Below are 24,370 nucleotides of genomic sequence, written 5' to 3' on the forward strand. Positions count from 1 at the left end.
TGCAATGGGGACGGAACTTCTTATAAGGAGCCGTATTTCCAATCACAGAAGAGCGCTGCACCTGAACAAGAAATACGTCATTGACAAATTATTACACAGTCGCTTCGGTGACGTGTTTGGCCGGAAAAGGAACATGTAATATGCTTATTTTCTAGAGGCTTCGAACTGAATAGCTGTCTTCCATTTTAGTTCCGCCTCCTTGGAAATACCCCGAGAAGGCAATAATAGTATTTTAATTTGCGCTGTATTCGCTCTAAAACTTAAAACAAGTACAATAAAGGTCACTTCCCAGCGGGAATGTTTCACAAGCAATAACATGCTATAACCAGAAGACTATAATTATGATTGGCTGCTATATTCCGCATGTGACAGAATACTTCTGCCCTTAGTTAAGATGGATGAGGCGGTATCGCCAGCCATCAGTGTCGACGCAGCCGAGAGCGCGCCACAGTCCCCGCCCCTTTCCTGCTTTCAGGGCGCGCTCCTGCTGCATCTCCCGGATCACTTCTTCGCCGACGACATGTCTGCCAGTAGCCTGCTGGAGCCGGTACCGATAACACCCCCCTCTTTTATTCCCTCTTCTCGGACTGGTCCATTCCACCCACCACCCCCATGCAGCATTCTTATGCACTTTACCCGTCTGCCTTGCCTTCCTTTTTACTTAATGTACCATTCCTCATCTAATCACTTGCATTGTTTTCATTCTATGTCACTTCATTGTATGTACTTTATTTAGTGTACATTTTTTTTAATTTACTTATTTTCCCGCCATTCCTCATCGTTAAACGAAATGGCCCCTATCACCCGAGATCCAACTCTTAACCTTCTGATGATGACCTGCTAGTTGTCGGGTTAGGGATAGCCTAATTACACTTAAAAAATAAATACATTAAAAAAAAAATATATATAATATATAAAACTTGTCTATATTCTCATGTCGTACTTTCATCTGGACTCCTTCAACCTCCCCTTTTTCCCCACTCCCTCTCCACTCTTCCTTTCCTGTGCCCACCTTTTTTCTTCCCTCATTCTGTACCTCTCCTCTTTCCCACTTTAGATGTGTTTGTGTTTTCTCCATAAATGTCCTTTTCTTTGAAACTTATTCTTCCTCTTTTTTTCTTTGCAGAGACCCAAAGGGCAAGGTAACAAAGGTGCGAATCGTTCCTTTGAAGCATGGGAACATATTTTCCTGCGCTCAGTGCAAAAGTTGAAAACTTGTTCAGAGGGGGTTGATTTTTATAGAAGTGATGGTATTTAAAGAAAATGGTGCACAGATCAAAACTACAAAGAAATGAGAAATAATATTAATGCCACACATGCATAATTGTAGTCAAAATACAATTTTTGGATTGATTACAGTTTATATTAGATATGTATTTGGGTAATGCTGTGTCTAAATAGTGTTATGATCCAGTTTGCATGCAAAATAAGTAATTTGCTCTTAGGGACAATTGGTCACAGTAACTCTGGGTAATTGCTAGTTGTTGGGTTAGGGATAGCCTAATTACACTTAAAAAAATAAATAAATTAAAAAAAATAATATAATAAGGTTTGGTTTGAGATTGTGGGTCTGGTGACTTGGCAGGCCTCATGATTCTTTTGATGATCCAAGCAGGAGATGCTTGTCATGTTCAGGGTTATTCAAAGTTCTCATTTCCATAATTAGGAGGGGGAGCTTTGACGGCATGTACAAGGCCTGCCTCTTAAAGTAGAGAAGTTATGCTCTGGGTGAGATGACACTTGAACTGGTTTAGGGTCCAATAAGGGAGCTTGATCTTAGGTTTAGGCGTGGGAGAAGAATGTGCATTAGCGATTGGACCAGATTTAGCAATGTACCAAGAGGGATTTTCAGCAAGAGGTTCTCACAGAATTGAAAAGTAGTAGTAGTAGCAGCAGCATAGTTTCTAATACAGATTTTTAAGATAACTGGCTCAGCATTCAGAAGCTTTTAGAAGCTCATGTAGTGATAAATAGTTTCCAGTGGAAGCACTGTTTACTGTTTCCCTGCCACACCTGCAGATCAATAAAATAAAAAAATGTTTAACAGCCTGTGACATTTATAGATAGTCAAAATGGTACCAGGCTACATAATATATAACAGGAATTCAGCATCAGAGTTGCTGTCTAAAGTGACTGGGCTATATTTGTTCTAGCATTAGTTCATCATTATAAGTGATGTAATAATGCAGAGGAGACATGGTTTTGGGCCCCAGAATGATCGGCCAACAAATGGAAAACTAAACCTTTATATTAAAAAAATCTATCTTCCAAACCCAACTAATGTCTTTTTCGGTCAGACAGAATTACCGTGGTCTTAAATGCACAAAGCGCCATTAGCCTAAATTTCTGGGGGTTGCACTAATTGCATGGACATTTGGGAAGAATTATTGAAGAGTGGGGGGTGTTGATTCCTGGGAAAAATATCTTTTAGACTAAAAAAAAAGTAAAGTTTTTTTGTTTTGTTTTGTTTTTCTTCCCCCTAAACATTAGTCTGATGTCTGATCGTTAAGGAGAGGGGGAATATATAAATGTATGTAACACACACACAAATTTTGTGAGAAATAACCATAACAGATTTTACTTTATTTACAAGTTTACTTTTTGTCATTATTTATTCACAAAAAGTAAGGTAACACAAAGAATGAATGTGTGACAAAGTACACTCCATGGCTTAGTAGCTTGTAGAACCAACTTTAGCAGCAAAACATCACCTCTCCACCATGCTTGACAGTTCAGTATGTGGTTCTTGGGATTTGTTTGTTTTTTGCCAATCATGCAGTTGGTAAAGACCAAACTGCTCCATTTGTCTGTCCAGAAGTGATGTTTCCTTCAGATGCAAATTTCTGCACTATTACATTTTTCTTTTTTTGCATGTAAGTTTTAGTTGTTCAGTCTTTTTCGGATGGTAGTCATGAGCTTTAACATTTACTATGTTGTCAGAGGTCTGTAGGTTAAAGTATGTAACTTTTTGATTTCTCAAGATTAATGTGGTCTAATCTTTGTGAGAATTTGTTGGATGCCCTGTCCTGAGAAGGTTAAGCACTGATTTCAATAGTCTCCATTTGTAAATAATCTTTTTCGCTGTGGAATAGACTTGTTATTTTGAAATCATCCTATATACCTTTCCAGAGTGTGCAGCAACAGTTGCTTCTGAGATCATTGCAAATGTCTTTGACATGGTGTTAGTACTAACCTGGATGCTCCAGACTAAATTACCGTTACTGATACTCATACATTATGTCTTACTGTTGGCTTGTTTTTGCTTTCTGTTAGTTAATAGTCGATTCATCCTGGAATACAAGTTGACTCTTACACTTGCCATTCTCATTCACAAATGTGTAAAAGTTTCAGTTGCTTATCACACAAATCTTTATAATTATCGTGGAGGATTATTATGTTTCTATACACAGCAGACTTACTGGTAAAAGCAGTGTAACTGTGGCTTCAAGACAGGACTGGTTGTGCAGCCTATGTGTTCATTCACATCATTAACCTATGTGGTCTTTTCTTTTTCTTTTTTTTTTTTTTTTTTTTTTTTTTTTTTAGTACAAAATGGGTCTGTTCATCAGAAAGACGTCATGAATGATGATGAATTTGAGCCATATCTACATACACAAGAACGTCAGGTAGGAAATTCTCTGTCTGGATTGCTTTGTAGAATATTTCCTTTCACTTTTTTTTTTCTTAATACTTGTCTCTGCCAACTGTAATATATAAGTAGAGCATTGTCATCTCATGTAGAAACATGTGGTAGTGTTGCTAACTAGAGTGGTAATATATAATATAATCTGCAATCTGAGACTGGTCGCAGGGAGTTGTCATGTCAATCTCTCTCAAAATGGGCAGTATTGTACACTAAAAGCAAAGAAAATTCACTGCTAATTTGCTCCACTCTAACTAAAAATGAATAGCTTTAAACCATCCCTCATATATTTTCCATTATTAAATGTTTGTTTGTTTTTTTTTAAAAAATTTGTTTATTTTGTTTATACATTTGTGCACTTCTATTTCTGTCTTATGCTTTTGTACACTTCCCTCATTTAATCTTTCAACTTCTATTTAATTCTAGAACAATGGATACACAGCATTGTCAGATTCATACCTTCCCAGTTATTACAGCCCATCTATTGGTTTCTCCTACTCGCTAAATGATGCTGCCTGGTCTACTGGGGGTGATCCTCCACCAACCATGCCTTTCCTTGCCTCTTATGGTCAGCTTAGCAATGGTGAACCACACTTCTTGCCAGATGCAATGTTTGGACCGTTAAGCAGTGCTCCCTTCTTGGGGCAACCTGGTTTCAATTTTTTCCCCAGTGGCATGGACTTCTCAGCTTGGGGAAGTGGAGGAAGTTCTCCAGGTGCATCTGCCCCTAGCTCTGGCTACGGTGGTAGCTACACATATGCTCCCAGCACTTTGGGAGGAGCTGTTTTGGAAGAGCAGACAAGCTTTGGTGGTGGCAAAGCAGTAGGTAGTCTAGAGCAAAGTATGGGAACTTTAAAATTGGGAGAAGGGAATGGTTTAAAAACAGGGCTGAGCAATCTGCCCCCTGCAACCTTAGCCCCACCAAAGCAGGCCTCTTGGGCTGACATTGCCAGCAAACCAGCCAAGCAGAGTGTTGGAAAAACACTTCCTCCACCTGTCAAGCACAACATGGAAATTGGAACTTGGGAAAACAAAGCACCCTCAGCCAACATCTGCCAGCCGCCATCACCTCCAGTCCTTCAACAGCCTACACACATTGCTGCTGCTTCACATCCTCCAACTCGTTGGTCAGCACCTCGTAACAGAGGATCTGAGCAAGCCCAGGCATCACACAACTCTGCAGATCCCCACCCTGTTCTGGAGAAACTGCGTTCGCTCAATAACTACAACCCAAAGGATTTTGACTGTAACCCGAAATTTGGCAGAGTGTTTATTGTCAAGAGTTACTCAGAAGATGATATACACCGTTCTATCAAGTACAATGTGTGGTGTTCCACAGAGCATGGCAACAAACGTCTGGACGCAGCTTACCGTTCTCTTAATGGCAAAGGTCCAGTCTACTTGCTTTTCAGTGTTAATGGTAGTGGTCACTTCTGTGGGGTGGCAGAAATGCGATCAGCTGTAGACTATAATACTTGTGCAGGTGTGTGGTCTCAGGACAAGTGGAAGGGCCGTTTCGATGTACGCTGGCTGTTTGTGAAGGATGTGCCTAATGGGCAATTACGTCACATTCGACTAGAGAACAATGAAAATAAGCCAGTTACCAACTCCCGAGACACTCAGGAGGTTCCCCTTGAAAAAGCTCGCCAAGTTCTTCGAATCATAGCTAGCTACAAACATACCACTTCCATATTTGATGACTTTTCACATTATGAGAAGAGGCAAGAGGAGGAGGACAGTGTCAAGAAGGTAAACGTCATTTCACTTTGAAGTCCATCTTTAGTTTTCATTGTAGTAGCATTCTATGAGTGGGTAGTGTTTAACGGAATTAGCTTTTCAGGAAATTGCTTTGTCCCATTTACTCTGGTGATAATACATAACATACCCTAACTTCTCTCCACAGAAGCCAGATCAGTTGTAGGAGGAGATTTGTATACATCATAACTTGTATACACTATATCATCATCACCAGCTATTTATATAGCACTACTAATTCCTCAGCGCTGTTCACATCCATTGGAGCTTACAGTCCAAATTCCTTAACACACACACACACACACACTAGGGTCAATTTGATAGCAGCCAATGAGCTTACTAGTATGTTTTTGGAATGAGGGAGGAGCACCCAGAGGAAACCCACGCAACCACAAGGAGAACATCCAAAATCCATATAGATAAGGCTATGGTCGGGAATCAAACTCATGATCCCAGTGATGAGGCAGAAGTGCTAGCCACTAAGCCACAGTGCTACCCACAAGTGTTTCCCCAAACAGAGTCTCCAGGGACACCTAATAGTGCATGTTTTCCATCTCTGCTGGAGCACAGGTGTACTCATTAGTAATGAGTCATTACTGACTGACATTTTGAAAGATCCACAGGTTGTACTAGTTATTCCACTACTTGACCTGGAAAACCTGTACTCTTAGGGGACCATGAGGACTGAGTTAGGGAAACGCTGCACTATACCAAACCCTCTACACACAGTTATTTTATTATCCTCTCACAAGTGAACTATAATATGCATACATGTGCATTCTGATTTAATTACACCACATGCACTGGGACATTACCTCCATTACCTGAAGGCAGGAGATGGTCCACACTTTTTTTTTTTTCTGCTCTTAGTCCAAGATGACGCTTATGGCAGAGTTTGTGTTTTCAACAGAAAGAGAGAGACACATTTATTGTTTGTGTTGTACCAATCCTATTATGCAGCGCTATCTAAAGAATATGTAATCATTCACATTAGTTCCTGCCCTTTTGAAGCTGTTTAAATTCCCTTCCACACACTACCCACTCAGGTTAATTGGTTTCTGACAACACAAACAGTGTGTGTTTGGACTGTGGGAGGAACATAACCACAGTGCTGTGAGGCTGCAATGCTAACCACTGTACCACCATGCTGTCCACATTACTTATACCCTAAAACTTGGGTACTTTGATTGTTCACATAGTACACCAATTGTGTGAATGTTGTAAAGTGCCTTAAACCTAGCATACTTTTCTTTTGCAATTGTTTTTTTAAGGAGCGGATTTGCCATTGGCCAAAACGGTGTGGTGTTTTATTTTTTGTAGACTGCAATAGCAACAAGGAACCTTTTTAGACCATTAGAAAGTTCTGTGTAACAGTAAAGGCTAATGATATAATAAATATCGGTGCTATTTTTCAATCAAATTCATTACCAGTATTGGGTCTACTGTTTTGCGAGAGATGTGAAAGCATTTCATTTGCATTCTGGTCTTTAGAATACTTTTGTTTGTTTGTGTTTAGCCATGTAGAAGCTTGTAGTGAGCTCCAAACGTTCGTTAAGATAGAAATAAACAAACCCTTGCGCTTGACATGCAGTTTTTATCGGTTGAATAAAACACACACAAAAAATTGATTTATGGGGCCGTAAGGATTAAAGAATATTTCAAATGTTTGGGGAGTAGAGGAGAAAGTTCTAACAAAATTTCATTAAATCTTTCAATTTTTACTAAATATTAAGGGAAATTGTGCATGTAATACTGTTCAGTACATATTTAAAGTTTAGTTTATTGCAAAATGGGTTTTTTTAAATCACATTTTTTAAGGTTATCCTTTGTTTATCTCTTGCCTAAGTGATGCTCAAAAATACAACTGAAATTGGGTACATCTATATTTCTGGATGACTGTTAGTGCAGTCACCATCTGACTGGCTGTCTTACCTGAATGTGTACACGTGTGATCAATAATAAAGTGGTATTAGCAAATGAATGTGGAAAATGAGCTATGGTGATCCTGTACATCAACATTACATTACATTTTTTTTTTGTTTGTTTTAGGTTATTAAGAATTAGAGTGGCTCAAACAATCAGGTAAGCTGGTGATTTAAATGAAATATGGTGGTTAGCTATAGATAATATTGGTTTCACTGTTTGGGGACAAAAATAATCAATTTACATTATTGGCACTGCTCAAAAAGGAAATCTAAAGGAAAATCAGAACATGTGGAAAATACAAATAATACATCTTCCATTATTGGTTTCCCTTTGATATATTGCCAGATTGAATCAGAATATTAAGCAATAACGAATATTTTCCTGTTTTCCTCTTTAATTGTCAATATTGTTAAATGATGGTTCGTTCTCCTCTTTGCTTTTTAGTACTATACATTTACTTATTGTGGGTTTTTGAACATGCGTTTTTAAATCCCAATACATTTATGCAGAAACAGCTGCTGTGAGAACCAGTTAAAAGCCCATCAATTTGATGGAGAAAAGTGTTTTTTTTTTTTTGTTTTTTTTGAATGTTCATGCTATCTATCATTAAGTGCTCTATAACAGAGGTAGACATTATTCCACCTAATTTGACTTTACCCTTGTGGCAGCATTGATTGAACAGTTTGTCAGCTGCTCAGTCGCAAAATTCACAAATACTGTTTATGGAACCACAGTTATGAGCATTAACATGACATAATATTACCTCTGTCCTGTATGCTCTTGGATTGTTTTCTCTGTGACAGGCAGTTTGTTGAGGAGTCAGATTTGCATGACTATCACGTTTGTATGCTTTGGTCATCGGTCATAATTTGTCATCGGGCGTTATCCCGCTCTACCCTTCGTATTGTTGCTGCGTCTTGCTGCCTACAGCCGACATTTGCCTTTTAGGTGGCATCACAGTTACACTTTTGTTGCTTAAAATAATTAGTGTACTCCTATTAATTTAGCATTAGTTGCAAATAAAACAAATGGATAGAAAATAGTCAATTTGGAATAGGAAAGGTCGTTATAAGTAGTAACTGCCACCCAAAAAACGAAATAAACTAAACCAAAGAAGCCCAAAAGAGGAAAATCTAGTTCGTAGGAATAGTGAAGTACTCAAGAGTCCTTTGCAAGCATTTTACAAATGTGTGTGTATTTATTAAGGTGAGGAGCAGCTACACACACACACACACACACACACACACACACACACACACACGATGAGACTTCTTTTCGGATGGAGAAAGTGCAGTGACTGCAAGCTATGTTGCAGCGCCAATCATCAACCATTCTCCCACTGTGTGACATTTCCTTTTGTTACTTTTTGATGCCCCAGATTTGCATTTTTATCCTACCTCTGAGGATTGGCTCAAACTATTTGTCTCTTTATTTTGAACACCGTATTGTTTTCAGCATTGATGCAGTTGCAATATTGTATTATGAACCATCCATATTCTATAATTTATGGTTAAATCTTAATTTATAGAACAACTTGAATGTTTTTATGCCAGTTCTCGGTATTTTGGTTTTCTTATGTCCCCTTTCTAAATAAAGAGTTTAAAAAACAAACAAAACTTAATCTATAGGCTGAATTTAAATACGCCATATTTCTTATGCACTAGAGCTTTTCAACATCCATAAAACACAGCAACATTCCTATGGATCAAAGATATTCTATTGCATTTGCCCTTTCCCACAGCCATTGCTCCCAAACAAGGCAGTTTCCATTAGCAGAATACCTCCATGCTCTTCCCCTTTTGTCAATAACTGTAGCAGCAACCAGTTGGGTGTTGCCATGCATGTATGTACAACTGCACTCTAACCAAGATACATCACTTAGTGTTGCTACCTTATATTTTAGGCAGCTGAATTAATATAAAAGTTGTATGCAAGCAGAAAAGCAAGGATATTCAACAGATATGGCAAAGTGAAATGTCTCCTCGTGTGTACTATGGTGCTCTCATAATACAGGTCTCCTTCAGTTCACCACTGTACACAGGATTTTCACAAGACTGGTTGAATTAATAAATGGGCTTAAGGGACTGGGAGGAGCAGGGAGGTTTTCTATTGTATAGGCTTTGCAGAATTGTTTTGGATGTCTCCTCACTTAGTATTTTTTTTTTAATTATTTTTCCAAACGTGTGTCTTGTGTTCCAAAAGGTAAGATGGTGGTTCTGTGAAAGTTAATCTATATCTTATATTTCTTATGTCATAATCTTTCACAGGTCCTTATGTATCCCCAACAGATCATGTTTTGGGGATTTTTTTTTTTAATCATGGACAGGTTAGTAAGTCGGTAATTGTCCCTCCTGTTCCCACAGATGGAAATCCTGAAAACATGACTTGTTTGTACTAGAGGGCTGAAGGGGAGAAACACTGCTCTATTTGCAATCAAAATAGATTTGTATAAATTTGATTTTGAAACTCCTCTTTCAGGATCAACAAACAAGCTTTCTCCTCCACTTGTATCTTGGTGTGGAACTGAAAGGACTTCAACCAAGCAAATGTACAATTATCACATTACAGGACAAACTGAAAAACTAGGGGCCAAAGCCTCCAAATTGTACCCCCTTCTCCATTTTCAGGGATTAAGATAATCTTGGATTTAATGCTGGGATGCAATTAAACTGATTTATACCACAGGATCAAAGATCAAGATTGGATTTTTTTTTCCCCTCCACAGAGTCTGGAGACTTATTTTGTGAAAATCCCATGGTTTTTTTTGTATTTTTATTTACATATTTTGTGGCAGAAGCCTTATTTTCTTTTTCACAGCTCCCAGTTCGCACGCATGTGAGCATACCTATGTGTTTTGTCTTATTTTTATTGATTTACGTTATTTAGGGTACATACTACAGTTGGACATGTGCCTACTGTGCATTTTTTTTCTTTACCACTGCTTCACGGCATAGGGGCTACAACATGAGCAGAAATGCTTTCTATACACAGACACTTTTGCAATTGCTAAATGTACCTGGAATGCTGCTAGCCAGTGTTCAAGGTCTAGCACTTGGAAAAGTTGTGTAAAAAAATACATGGTAAATGCATGCCTAACCATGTTTTCTATGTACCTATACACAGCAGGAGCATGACTAGACAGAAGCAACTGGAAAATAATGTTCAATTTAATGTGATGTATCATTTGGAGTCCCAGAGTTGAAAAGTATATGTAATTGCTTTTGTTAAAAGTTAAACCAGGAGTGCACGATTGCAGTTCCAATGAGTGAAAGAAGCAGGAAGTTAGAGGCTTTTGTTGTGAATATATAACAATTGTATATATATACACACACTGATTGTTCAGTTTATGATCTGTTATGGCTGTCTTCAGCAAATTACCTGTTATTGTCCTTTCGGGACTATAGTTTTGCTCAATTTAGTCTCTTGTTAACCTCAGGCTATCAGCCTTCTTACAATCTTCCTTTTGAATGTTATGCTGATTGTTTTTTGATGGGTTTAAAAAGTTTGGGGCTAATGTGCCCTATTTTCTATTAATTAGAAATATAAACAGAAGTTACACAATTCATAACATACTTGCATGGAAGGGTAAGGTGTTTCAGTGATAGGAGTTGGCATTGGAGAACTGTGGGCCAGGGGATAAATTATGGTTTGGAGAATTCTTTGTTATGGTTAAGCATACATGGGTGAACAATCTTTAAGTCCTTGGATAACTGGTTACTTATGTTTGATCAGTTTACAAAATCCTGTTCCTTTTTTTTTTTTTTTTTTTTTTTATGTTTTAACAATAAAAGAAGGCCTTAATACATTAAGCCTGGGCTGGTTAGAGCTACACACTAGGACCATGGATAGAGAGAAATGTTCAACGAAATGTGATTTATTCTTTGCAGTCCCAGAGTTGTAAAACGTAAAGTTAGTTTGTTATAGTTAAATGAGATGCAAAATGGCAGTTCCTATGGCTGCACTAAGCCTGAATTTAAAATATTTTCTTATTGTCAACCTATATCTACATCAAGATTGTTTATTTTATTATCCGTTATTGCTGCTGTAATCACATTGTAATAGTTGTGCTTGTTTAGCCTCATTTAGGCCATGTACCCACTGGCATCAATATACATTGTACTAGTGTTTTTACCATGTTAATGGTAATCCATTGTTTCCAGTGTCGCTCTAACAGGGATTTGCACTTGCATTTAATAGCCTTGTGGTACAGTCATTTTTAAAGTCTGTGTGTTGAATGCATGGAGGTCAAAGAAGTGTTATTCACTGACCACCAAGTACAAGCACTCATTAACAATTGTGTTAATTTTTGACGTGCTGCGGCACTTCTGTTTTCCAGTTGCCAGTGGGTTGTTGGCCTTAACAAGGCTAATAGCTTTTTCACCACTTTGAATTTGGGAAAGAGAAAAAAACATCTACCCTGCCTTATATTGTTGGTAAATATTACCCTTCATTTAAGCGGCATCATTTTTTTTGTTTTGTTTTATTTAAAAAAAAAAATTTTTTTCCTGGAATAAATTTCCATTTGAATGTTATGCATACATGTTTTGATGGGTTAAACAAGATTGGGAGTAATATGTTCTGTTTTGAATAAATTGGAAATGTAAACAAACGTAACCTAATTCATAGCATATTTGCATGGAATGCTAAGGTGTTTCAGCCATAGACATTGGGCGTAGAAAGCTGGGGTGGAACAAATATGGTTTAGATGTTTTTTGTCATGGTTAAGCATACATGTGTAAACAGAATCTTTGTTTAAATAAACCCTTGTTTAACTGGTTACTTCTGTTTGGTAAATGGTTAAAAAACAAACAAAAAAAACAAACCTTCTTTTGACTTGGTAAGCTAAGGCCTTAATACATTGTTTGTTACCAGGCATATCGCAAATCCATATCTGAATGCAATATGGTTTTAGCAACCCCAGTGTGTCACTTGATATTGGGTGTCTTTGGACGGCTGCTGTGGCATCTTTGTCGAAGCAATTTTGGTCCTGATTGAATGAATTCCCTTCAGAGCACAAACTTTGTCTCTAATTTCCATGGAATGGAGCTGGGCAAGCCTTATATCCACATAAGCGTAGTGTTATGTTCCACGTATGGCACATGTTTACTCCAGACGTGGCCATTTACAAGCACCTACAATAGTGTTCCACAGAATTTTAATGTTTTCTACTTCAGTGTAGTGTTTATGTGTGTGTGATGCATTTTTTATGCCCACTGTATGTAGCAGTGTACAGTGTAATCTATAAAAGAAAATATAATACTAAATATTTAATATAGAAGTGCCCCCAGTTGTAGAGTAGTCGATGCAACCACCACTAGGCTCTTTCACCAGCAACTTAGATTGTTTGCTAGTTTCTCCTGACTGCCTACTACCCTGTAGTCCTTATCCAAAGTGAGCAGAGTGACACTGTTCAACACAAGACAGCCAAAGGATGAATTGGAGGACTAGCTCTCATTTGTAAGGTCACAGGCATTAGGTATAGGAGTCATGCAGGAATAGTGTTTAGGAAGAGTAGTGTTGCTGTTAAAGAGGTAGCGATGGCACGAACAGATGGAATGCACACTTTATAAGGATGTGTGTATTTATTGTTGGGGGTTAACCATGTCCCTTTTAACTAGAGATGGGCGGGTCCGGTTCCCCGAGAACCGAACCCACTCGAACTTTGGCTATCCGAGTACCGAGCTGAGGAGCTCTGTACTCTCCCGCCCGCTCCGAATCGAAATCGAGGCCGAAAGTCATTGTGACGTCGTCGGTTCTCGCGATACTTGAAGATTATAAATACACGCCTCCACAGCAATCCATCGCCATTTGACAGAGGGAGAGAGCAGGGTGTAGTCACAGGCTGATTAGAGCAGGGACAGAGAATACAATATTCTTCTTGCAATTGCTCTAACAAAAATCGCTAGAAAAGAGGAGGATAGAGGTTTATAATTTTGTTTTAATATTTGGCATTCCTCAGTGCTTTTGGGGTGTCCCCCATAATTGTGCATAAATATTTCTGGCTGTCAAAACTACTATCTGTCAGCAGTATCTACCAAATAATTTTTACCACTACAAGTGCTTTGCGCTCAGAATGGATTCAAAGCAGTCCACATATGATCAAAATGAGCACCAAGGTTCTGTCACCAGTCCTGATGTTAGTGTTCCCAGTACGTCATCTGGCCAAGGCGATGTCAAACAGTGTTTCCAAATCAGTGCAAAAAACAAAAACCCAATTTTTTTTTTACTGTATTGAAGCGAAAAAGAAGTGTTACTGAGCAAAAGTTAAGTGCCGATTAAAAAAAAAATTGCAAACATGCCATTCTACACACGCAGTGGCAAAGAGAGAATGAGGCCTTCACCTTTGGCTATTAGTGGCAGATCCCAAAAAGTTACCAAGCCTACAATTGGTGCACAACTACTGTTACGCGTCAAAGCCGAGCTGCAAGATAACAGTTAAGGCATTAGAGGATAATGTTTGCTCTGAATCACAAATGACACCAATCCCTGTGGAGAGTCCATCCAACAGTGGGATGTCTAATCGTGAGCAGTCTGTTAGTGTACCCATAAAGAAGGGCCCTTTCAGCAGTTCTGCTGATGTGTACCTGAACAGCCCGAGTGTGGCCGGTGATACACAAATTGAGGATGCCACTTTGGAAATAGAAGAGGATGAGGGGGAGATTTATGGAGGTGACGAGGGCGCTAATGAGGATGTTGATGATTATGATGCAGACAGATACCAAATTGCCTTTCTCAATTTCTATTTATATTCTAGATTATATAACGGCTGAATAGTTTAGTTTTCTATTTTACTCCTAGTGGAGAGGGGATCTGATGCAGACAGATACCAAACTGCCTTTGTCCATTTCTGTGTATATTCGAATTTCTAGTTCTACAGTCTATGCAGGCTGCTTTTTTTTATATTCAACTACAAGTGGAGGGTGGGGTGGGGCGGGGGGGGGGGGGGGGCATAGATAGCCACCAAAGTACCGTGGTCCATTTAATTCTACTTTCTAGCTCCACAGTGTGTGCAGGCTGCTTTTTTAATATTCAACTACAAGTGTAGGGTGTAATATACACCCAAAGACGATGGCTACATTGCCAATAATCAAAGATGGAGGAGGTAGACAACCAGGTTTGACTGTATAATTTGCAGACAAGTGTTCACATTAAGGACGGCCTACCAGGGATTAAACTGTTTTTTTCATAATTTATTAGCTTTAGAATTAACTCGCTTATCTAAGAAACTGGTGGAGCACTAAATTAGGTTATTTTAGACCAAAATTTTTTATTTTTTTCAAAAATAGCAAACCAAAACACGAAGGTAATCCAGATCCAAAAACAAAACCAAAACACGGGGGTCAGTGACCATCTCTACTTTTAACAAGTCCAGGTTGATGCTTTTCTTACATGTAAATTGTAGCCAGCCCCAAGGCAGCAGTCTCCCTGCTGTAGCTACTGAAGTGCTCTAGACTGGTGCTCTACCTTCTAGGACTCCCAAGACTCTAGATTGTCCCCAGTGATGGGGGCAACCTCTGACAACATAGTGCACTGGTTCCCAGATGGACAGTTGGATATGCACCAATCTCAACTAGACCACAGTAGTACAAATACAATTTTATTAAGTGTTTAAGATGTGTTAAATATTTAAAATAAATTAAATCTTAAAACATCTAACATTTTCACATAGGTGCTATATGCTGACAGTTCACCTGGCCAGTTAACCGGCTGGCCTGGGGCTTAAGTTTAAATGTCCCACAGCATGAGAAAATGTAATCCATGGCTCCAACCTCCTTCCGTAAACCAATGAAACATGCTCTTAACATGCATTGCCATGCTTTGTCCTTGGCTCCCTTTCACTATTGTCCTGTACAGGAATGTTATTTCTTTTTATCTTTTTTTCTTTGTAGAAGTAGGTAACATGTAGCACTGTTTCAGATGTCTGTTTTAAAAAATCTAATTTGAGAAGTATTGTGGTGGTGTTTGCAGCATGTACATTGATCTGTCTTTTAGCATTGCAACTTAATATGCTTATTATAAAGTCACATTTGCAATGGAGCATATTCAATTTGTGAAGTCCCCAAGTAGAACACTGCTTTTCCACAGGAGTTGTCACTTTTTTTTGGGGGGGGGGAGGGAGGGAGAGGGGGTAACTTTTATTTGTAATAAACAGGTACAGTGTTTTGCACAAGGCCATTTTTTAAGTGGTTTCGTAAAGTTTGGCGGTAATTTTATACTTGGAAGCAAATGCAGAGATGGAGAGCAAATCATTCTGCACTTCAGCATTTTACATTTTCTCCACCAGAAGTTGCACAAAGTCTTGGTCAAAAATACTTTCATCCTTGCTCAACACATGCTGAACACATCTGTTAATATTACAAATCCTTTGGCTTAAAATGTAATACAGTATATCATTTTAAATCAGAAAATGAAAAGAAATGTCAATGACAAAATTGACATCCTAGACTTAATACTTGGTAGTACCAAATAACTACAGTCAAAATAACTGAAACTGCTTTGTATATCCATGGATTTATGGGAATTAGAGTTCCTTACTGCACCTAATCAGTCTTTCCCACATCCTTCAAATCTTTAGATGCTCTGAAAGCTCATCTCTTTTTGATACACTAATGCACTCTTACAACTGGCCTAATCTCTCTGAGCCACACTCTTCTCTTGTCTCAGCTGTGCCTTCTTCCAATTCTAATGTAAGCTCTCTCATGAGCAGGTCACTCCCTACCCTTTTCATGTCTGCTTTTTTTTTTTTTTTTTTTAAGTCCACCTTGTATGTCCTGTTTTCCCCTAATGTATGGTGCTTCAGAACACTGTAGAACCTTACAAATCTACAATAATAATGGTTCAGCTTCCTTCACCCCTGTACTGGCAATTTTTGGTGCATTCTCCTTATGCAAACTGTTCTCCCAAATTTGAAGGATGCATTCTCACAACTGCTGTTTTCAGATCTTTCCACAGGTGTTCTATTGGATTTAGAGCTATACTCATTACAGACCACTTCAGAACAATCCAGTGTTTGTCTTGAACCATTCCTGGTTGTTTTTTTTTTAAAGTGATTGAGGTCATTGTTCTCCTGAAAGACCCATGTGTTGTTTTTTAATGCAGCTTTTCTGATAATAGACTCAATGCAGCACAACAGCCCCAAAACATCAATGAACCTTCTCCATATTTGAATGTATGGTAGGTGTTCTATTCATTTTGCATTTTATAAACATAGGGATTATGTGCTTTGCCCAAAAACTCTAATTTAGTCTTGTCTTCTCACAGTATACATTCTGAGAAGGAATTTGGCTTGTTCAGGTGTGTTGGCAAACTCCTATTGGGCTTTGTGTTCTCTCTGACAAATTGTGCAAGTTGAAACTGTTGTCTGAAGGTCTGCTCGGATCTGATTGAGGTACTTTTTCCACGGTTCAACCAATTCCACGCTGCAGACTTTGATGTTTTGGGTTTTTTTTGTTGTTTTTTTTCTTGCAGCCCCGTCCAGGGAGGCAGGCTACAGTGTCATGGGCCTTAAACTTCCTAATAACATTACGGTGGAAACCCGGAGTTTGGTAGCTCTGGAGATTTTTAGTTTTGATACTGTCCATGCTTGGCTTCAATAGTCTGTCTGACCTCCTCAGACAATTTATATGGCTTTCTTTTCTCCATGCTCCCTAGAGTACACACAGTGATACAAAACAGGAGAATGAGTACTTTTCTCTATTCAAGTTCATATGGTTGGTTTTATATTGCTGCCACCTGCTACTTACCACAGTTGAGTTCAGTTCCAAAGTTGAGGGGGAAGCATGTACTTGAAATATAATTATTTCATGCTATTTTTAAAAGATTATTTTGTTTGGCCCATTTTTGGTTTTGTGTATGGAGTAAGTTATGCCTTTTATTCCACTGCAAACCAGAGATGCATATATGGATACCAAAATATTTCAACAATTTTCAGGAAGAAATGGTGCCAATATTTGTGCCTATGATTGTACGCTGTCCTAGATTGAGCCTCATTTTGTGAGGACGCATCTACCATGTCAAGCATGCAACATGTGAGATTTAAGTTATGTATTATAACCAATGTAATATTTACTTGCTAGCTTGGACCTCCTGTATGGCTAACTTTTCTGGGTCACAGATATAGGTTCGCAATATTCATGTTATGTGTGTGCAATATAAATATTATGGGTATTTAGATCATAATTTAACATTTTATGAAGAGCTATTATATAAAAATATTTACATTATGAGCCTAAGTTAAATATATTAATAAATTACCTGTCTTTCATATAAAATAACGGGCTCCTAACCATTGTGGGTTTTCTGTCGCTCTTTACTGCTCCCTTTTGATCCCACTCCCCCAGAGTTTTACACACGCACACACGCACGCACACTCTATCTAATAAACCACAAAAAATATATAGTAAAGAGTTTTGGTGCTGCTGCTCTTCTATAAAAACAAAAATGACAGTCTAAACCAAAAACGGTCTTAATTTTTTTTGTTTGAATACATCTTCCAGTAAATTATCTTCAGATTTTGTAGTTGTGGAAGGAAATGTATCTCAAATCCATAAGAAATAATGTGTCCTTTTAAACTAACACAATGTTTTTAAGTTACAACACTTGAAATCTAAAATCAGCACAACCAGTATATTGTGTAACAGGTGACTGACCAGTGATGCGTATCAATGTGCCAAAAGGTCATGCAATCAACACTTAAGTAATATTTTGCTTGGCATGCTTATTAAGTGTTGATTGCATGACCTTTTGACACGTTGGTGTATCACTGGTCAGTCACCTGTTACACAATATACTGGTTGTGTTGACTTTGAATTTCAAATGGTGTTGTAACTGAAAACATTTTTTTGTGTGTGTTTTTAAGGACACATTGTTTTTTATGGATTTGAGATGCATTTTCATCAACGACAAAATCTTACAAGTCACAAAGAACTTTTACCATCTACAATTTTCATTTAAACAAGGAAGACTGTTTTTTGGTTGAGACTGTCTTGTTTTTGTGGAACCGCATTGGCTATATATATATATATATATATATCTGGAGCAAAGATGTGGAGTTTGCACAACATATTACACTTGGGTAGATAAACTACAGTAATACTGCAAATCTACCAGTGATGGTGGAATGATGCACACCCTTATGATACATGCCATCCCATGACTTTCTTAGATTTGAAATACACTAAGGTGTTGTGATAACTAGACTAGTACCAAATATTGCCAATGTCCATGCATAAATCTCACATGTTGCAACACTTTCTCATGAAATGCAATCTTTGAGTGTATATGACCTACCACACCAGCTGGTGCTATCCGATAAATAACTTGTCCTTCTAAATGAAATATGGAAGTCTTATATCTTTATTGTCTTTCTTAAAATATTGAGGTGTTTATGTTGGCTCACACACTGCCTCTTCTGATATACATAGAGCTATAAGTAATAAAACAAAATTATATATTTCTATTGCCTCACTGTAGTAATTATAGTGTAGGCTATTCTAATGGGTAATTATAAATACATAACAAAGTCATTGTTTAACATCAGTTTTTCTAAAGTCTCCCACTATAAGTCCATTATTAAATAAAAAGGCTTGGCTCGCAAAGTTTATGTAGGACTGCCAGATACAATTCCATAAAATAGAGATAAATGTGAGGACAGTTCTGGTTCACCCATGATGATAAACTACAGAAAAGCATAATGACATGGCTATTAGAATGGACAGCAGCATTGCCATATTTAAGAGGATGAGGATTCAAATTTTTATAGCGGGAGCTGATTGTTATTACAGGAATTATATTTCCATAAACCCTAACCTATAAGGATTGTGTTGAATCATTATTCAACCAGTTACCATGCAGATACTGGGTAACAACATCATTCTCATTGACTCCTTTTGTATTAACAACCTAGGGGGTTTTTGTTTTTTTGTTCTAACTTTTTATTAATCTTGGATTACAAACACACACAAAAAAAACCCACCAGTCAATTCAATTTCCCCCTATATAAGAGTTAAAAAATTTAAATTACCTGCGCGGGTTTGACCAGTTTGAGGTATCGCAGCGTAAAAAATGAAGCTATTCAACTTGGGTAACGCTGCCCCCGCGCGTTAACCATTAGTGCTTGTGGATTTTTAGGGGAATGAAGGGGAGGGGGGTTTAATGTGGCCATCTATAATAAAAAATAAATAAAATGCATTGGCATACATTTGTATTGCATTATACAACCTTCTATTTTAGAATATCTACATACAGTACTTTTTTTTTTTTTTTTTACTATAGAATTATCTATACCATGACAAAACACATTGTACTAATATGTATGCACTATACATAAAGTAACTAGTGATTATTGTGTTTATTAATCACCTTTTCTATGTTATGCATTACTGAGAAACATAATTTTTCTTTTTTTCTTTTTTTTATTGCATTACATCATTTCAAGAGTTTTCTTATGTTAACTTTTTGCACAGCCATGAGGTGTGAGACAAAACTGGCAATTTGACAGTTTACCCCGCCGCTTTAAAAAAATAGAATAGCTTTTAACGCGTCTTCATCCCTCCCATGCTATACTTTCAATGGATCATCTACTTGTCCACAATGGTACAGTTTTTGCTAACAAAATGGTGGGTTAAAAATAGATTTGAATATGGGGTAAAGTTAACGTGCTCCAGAATGAGTGAAAATAACTTACCACTGTGTTAAAAACAAATTACCATTGATAATTGAATCCCCTCCCCCCCTATACGGGCAGATTCCATGCATTATTACCGTTACTACAGTAATTTCAATGCTGATTTTTGCTCGCAGCTCAGAGTTGCGAACAAAAATCTGCATTAAAAATACTGTAGTTACTAATAATGTGCGCCCCGCATTGAATCTGCCCTATAAACTAATCAAATTTTATAAAACTTTTGATGTGATCACAATAAATGCTGCATAACAATGGCCGACGACTTACCCGACTTCGTAAGGCAGAATCTGGGAATCGTGAAAGTATGTTAACAGCAAAGGTTTCAAATGATTACTTGTCACAATTGCGAACAATGCAGAAGCTGGCAGACAGTCATGTGACTTTCTTGGAGTATACTATTATTAGGGGTGTTAAATGACTAAAGGTACAATATTTAACATCAACCCTTCTACTTAAATGAATAAAGCAGGGAGGTGTGGAATTAAACACCCCAAACAATAGTATACTCCAAGAAAGTCACCTCACTTTCCGTCTGCTGGCTTCTGCATTGTTCGCAATTGTGACAAGTAGTGATTTGCAACCTTCACTGTTAATATACTTTCGTCATTCCCAGCTGCTTCCTTCTAATATACAGAAAATGTTACCACTATGCTGAACCCTGAAAACGGTATCAATGGATATAGGTATATCAGTCGCTCTCCACAATGAGGTTGCCAAGCTCAAAAAGAGATAACCAGTATATGTACAAAAAAAAAACGTGTGGGATGCGCCACAATATATCTATATTAGAAAATGTGAAAAATACTACCAATAGATGGCAGATGATGAATACTTATGTTTTATTTGTATTTATACACATGATAAAAGTAGTAGCAATGCTGTTTTACAATAAAAACGTATGTAACATATGATTCAATAGTGAAAGAAAGGTGTCTGGCCAGTACACCAAAATTCCACAGATGCCAAGCAAGAGTTATATAGGTATCATGTTAGAATAAACAAATATATTAGAGAATATATATATATCTGGAAAAATTTGTGTCGTTGGAGCTCATATGTAAAAATGTAGGAAGGAGAAAAAGTATGGAAAAAGTCTATAGCGGATGCATGTGGAAAATGGACACAACGTGTCTAACATATATTAAAAGCTAGACACAATGTGTCTCTTACTCAGTCTTCACTCAGTCTTCACGTGTCTCCTTATTTCCTTTGGTGGTATCAGAGTACACAATTTAAAGAGTTGGAGAGATGACAACCGATCCAGAGGTCACTCGTGGTTAGTGCTCTGTTTTTCAATAGGAAAAAAATAAATAAAATTAAAATATGTACAGACCTTAAGATGTTATGATGTATATTCTCATGTAACATCTAATTGAATCATCTGTAGATGGTATCTAGAAGCGGTGGGGTTAGTTGTACTTTTTCATCTGTATGTTATTCCCGCTTGATATAACCCCGATCCTATCCGCTTTAGATACAAGAGTTGTACACTCTCAATCCAGCACAATCGCTCATGTTGGTATAATATATAGTCTGGGAAAATCCTCTATAAATGATATATGTGGGCAACGGTGATAATCGTGCTCTTTCACAGGGGCACCTGTGTATTAGTTCGGCTTGATGTTGTCCCAATAAGGTCCGATATAGATATGTCTGTATATTCTTAATCTAATGTATCCTCTTTATTGGTATCCAAAAGAGGAAAAAGATGATGAATATTGTTACTCAAAGATAATAAGAAGAGTCTTCCTGTTCCATCTAACGCGTTTTGTCAGCTCTGTGGCCAACTTTTTTAAAGATAGTAATGATTCCTGTGGGTTTTTATAGGGCCTGCTTTTATTACTTTTATCATGTGTATAAAAATACAAATAAAACATAAGTATTCATCATCTGCCATCTATTAGTAGTATTTTTTACATTTTCTAATATAAATATATTGTGGCGCATCCCACACGTTTTTTGTCCTTCTAATGTCTGGTAAATCGTTGCTGTAGTTGTAGACAGGTACCCAACCCGTTGGTATCTGGAGCAATGTTTAGAAGGGTCACACAAGAAGTGCAGAATGATCTTTTGTTATGTTTCTCTTCAAAAATCTGACACATGGCAAAGCTGTGTTATCCTTAGAACCTTGAGTGCTGTAGGACATCAGGGAAATACTTGATGTGTTTTGAAATTGAACGTATTCAATTTGTGCCTATTTATGAATAAGCATATAAGCCATGCAGAAATGTGTAACACAGTGCATATTATGCAGAAAAAAATAGTATTAAACAAAATGCTCTGCAAATTATTTAAAATACTGAACTTCTTGAAGCTGTGCTGGAGAAATATTACATGATCTATCTTGCTATAATAAATAGTTTGCTTCTTATACACATGTGCTGGACACATGGAGGGAGGCCAGATGGCATATCTCATAGCATTCCTTGGGTGACTAGATACAACTAGGGGCCATTAGATACACTCTTGAAGAATTAAAGACCATATAAAAAAGCTGGTTGTGGACAATATCCTTCTTGCAGTGGCTGCATATTTAGTATCTTTAAATGTTATGGTTCTTAATGTTTGAATAAAACTAGAAATGTATTAAATGAAATTACAAAGTCTGGTTGTATCTTGCATATAAAAATGTGTATATATATATATATGTGTGTGTGTGTGTGTGTGTGTGTGTGTGTATATATATATATATATATATATATATATATATATATATATATATATATATATATATATATATATATATATATATATATATATGTATATATATATATGTATATGTATATATATATATATATTTTTTTTTTTTTTTTCTTCACAATGAGCAATGTAGGCATGGGAATTGCTTGACGCACTTTAATATGTCCAGTTGTAGTTATATGCCAAAATCTGTTTGTGTTTTTAATATACTACATTCTTTTCTCTTTCATCCAGTCTGGGGGACACTGCTTACCATGGGTTGTGGAGGGAGCTTGGGGAGTTGGCACCTAACTAGTTAACTTTTAGTACTGCCAACAGACCCCTCCCATCTACAATCCCCCTGCCCCCTCTTGTTCAGTTTTTTTTAGGTGCCCATGTAGTTGCGCAGTGTTTTTAGTTACTGCATGTAATTTTTTTCACTTTATTTCTTTTATTTTCATTCTTAATTTTTTTTTTCAGGTGGCAAAGCTGGAGTGTGTTCTAATATAGAGAACACACTCTCAGCAGAGCAGCGCAGGCACTTCCCTGTCAGATGAGAATGGGTGCCTGAATTTGGAGTGACAAGCGGTCTCACGGACTGCTGTCACTCCTGGAGCCTCCCCGATAACCGGCGCTGCCACTGCAGGCATAGAGCGCCGGTTATCGGATATTTCATATGACGGCGGCCATCTTGGATCGGAGAGGAGAAGGGGCTATACCAGGATCCCCCCTCATACATAGGAGGGGACATCGGGTATTATCCGCTGCGGAGACCTCAACCCTGGAGGTCTCCACTACTCTGCCACAATCATTACTGAAGGGGGAGCTAAGACATAGAGCTCCCCCGCCTTCCACAGAGAGATGGTTTAACCCGGTCTTCTGGGTGCCAAGGAGAAGCCCGGGAAGGGAGAACAGATCTGAGGGAGCAGGCACCAGGATACTGTTGTTGGACTTCTCCCCTGTTTTGCCTATGGGCGAAGTATCTGATTTACTTAAACACATACTCTGTATTGCTGTGTACAAAGTGGGCTAGTAGGGGTTAGATTATAGTTCTTCTACTTGCCTAAGGATTATTTTGTGTTTAAAATAATTACAAGTACAACTTTTATGTCTAAATTAGTTGATTACTTGTTGTTTTACACTATTCTCTCCACACATTTACTATCTCTCTCTACTCAGCTAAATTTAACAATTTAAGTCTGTGTGTTTGGTGTGCCTTCCTTTATTAAGAAATGACCGATAAGGGAAAGGGCCCTATGGCAAAATATTTTACATGTTCTAAATGTAGTGTAAAATTACCTTGTGGGCAAAAGGACCCGTTGGCGCTCTGCTCTGTCTGCGAGGCAGGGGTCACCCCTGCGCAAACCCAGCATATTTCAGCCCCACTGACGGAGGAACCGGCCTGGGTGACCGCCCTGACAGTCGGTTTCCTCTTTAGCACAGATGGTTTTTCAATCCAATCAATTACTATCTACTGTGGCAACTTCCATGGCTAATAATACTAGTACACAGTTGGGCCTCCCTGTTACCACAGATTCTATTGGAACGTCTATACCAGGACCTTCCTCTTTACATACAGACCAAGCCCCTGTTCCCACAGAACCGGCATGGTCTGCAGCATTTATAAAGTGTTGGATAAACTAAACCAGTTACTTGAATCCCCAAACATTCCGCCTGCTAAA

General features: G+C 37.8%; 1 protein-coding gene across 2 annotated transcripts; it reads left to right on the forward strand.

Moving 5' to 3' along the window:
- The first annotated feature begins 436 nt into the window (after positions 1-436).
- YTHDF2 (YTH N6-methyladenosine RNA binding protein F2) lies at positions 437-12,103 on the forward strand. Of its 2 annotated transcripts, none has more exons than XM_075195839.1 (6): positions 437-547; positions 1,127-1,151; positions 3,547-3,626; positions 4,070-5,392; positions 7,448-7,480; positions 9,688-12,103. In XM_075195839.1, the coding sequence occupies exons 1-5, from the start codon at positions 521-523 to the stop codon at positions 7,460-7,462; spliced, it is 1,470 nt and encodes a 489-aa protein (XP_075051940.1). In that variant the 5' UTR covers positions 437-520; the 3' UTR covers positions 7,463-7,480; positions 9,688-12,103. The 2 variants fall into 2 exon arrangements, with proteins under 2 accessions (XP_075051940.1, XP_075051939.1); XM_075195838.1 differs by having other exon boundaries at positions 9,803-12,103.
- The last annotated feature ends 12,267 nt before the right edge of the window (positions 12,104-24,370 follow it).

Source organism: Mixophyes fleayi, chromosome 2, assembly GCF_038048845.1.
Source record: "Mixophyes fleayi isolate aMixFle1 chromosome 2, aMixFle1.hap1, whole genome shotgun sequence".
Lineage (NCBI taxonomy): Eukaryota > Metazoa > Chordata > Amphibia > Anura > Limnodynastidae > Mixophyes > Mixophyes fleayi.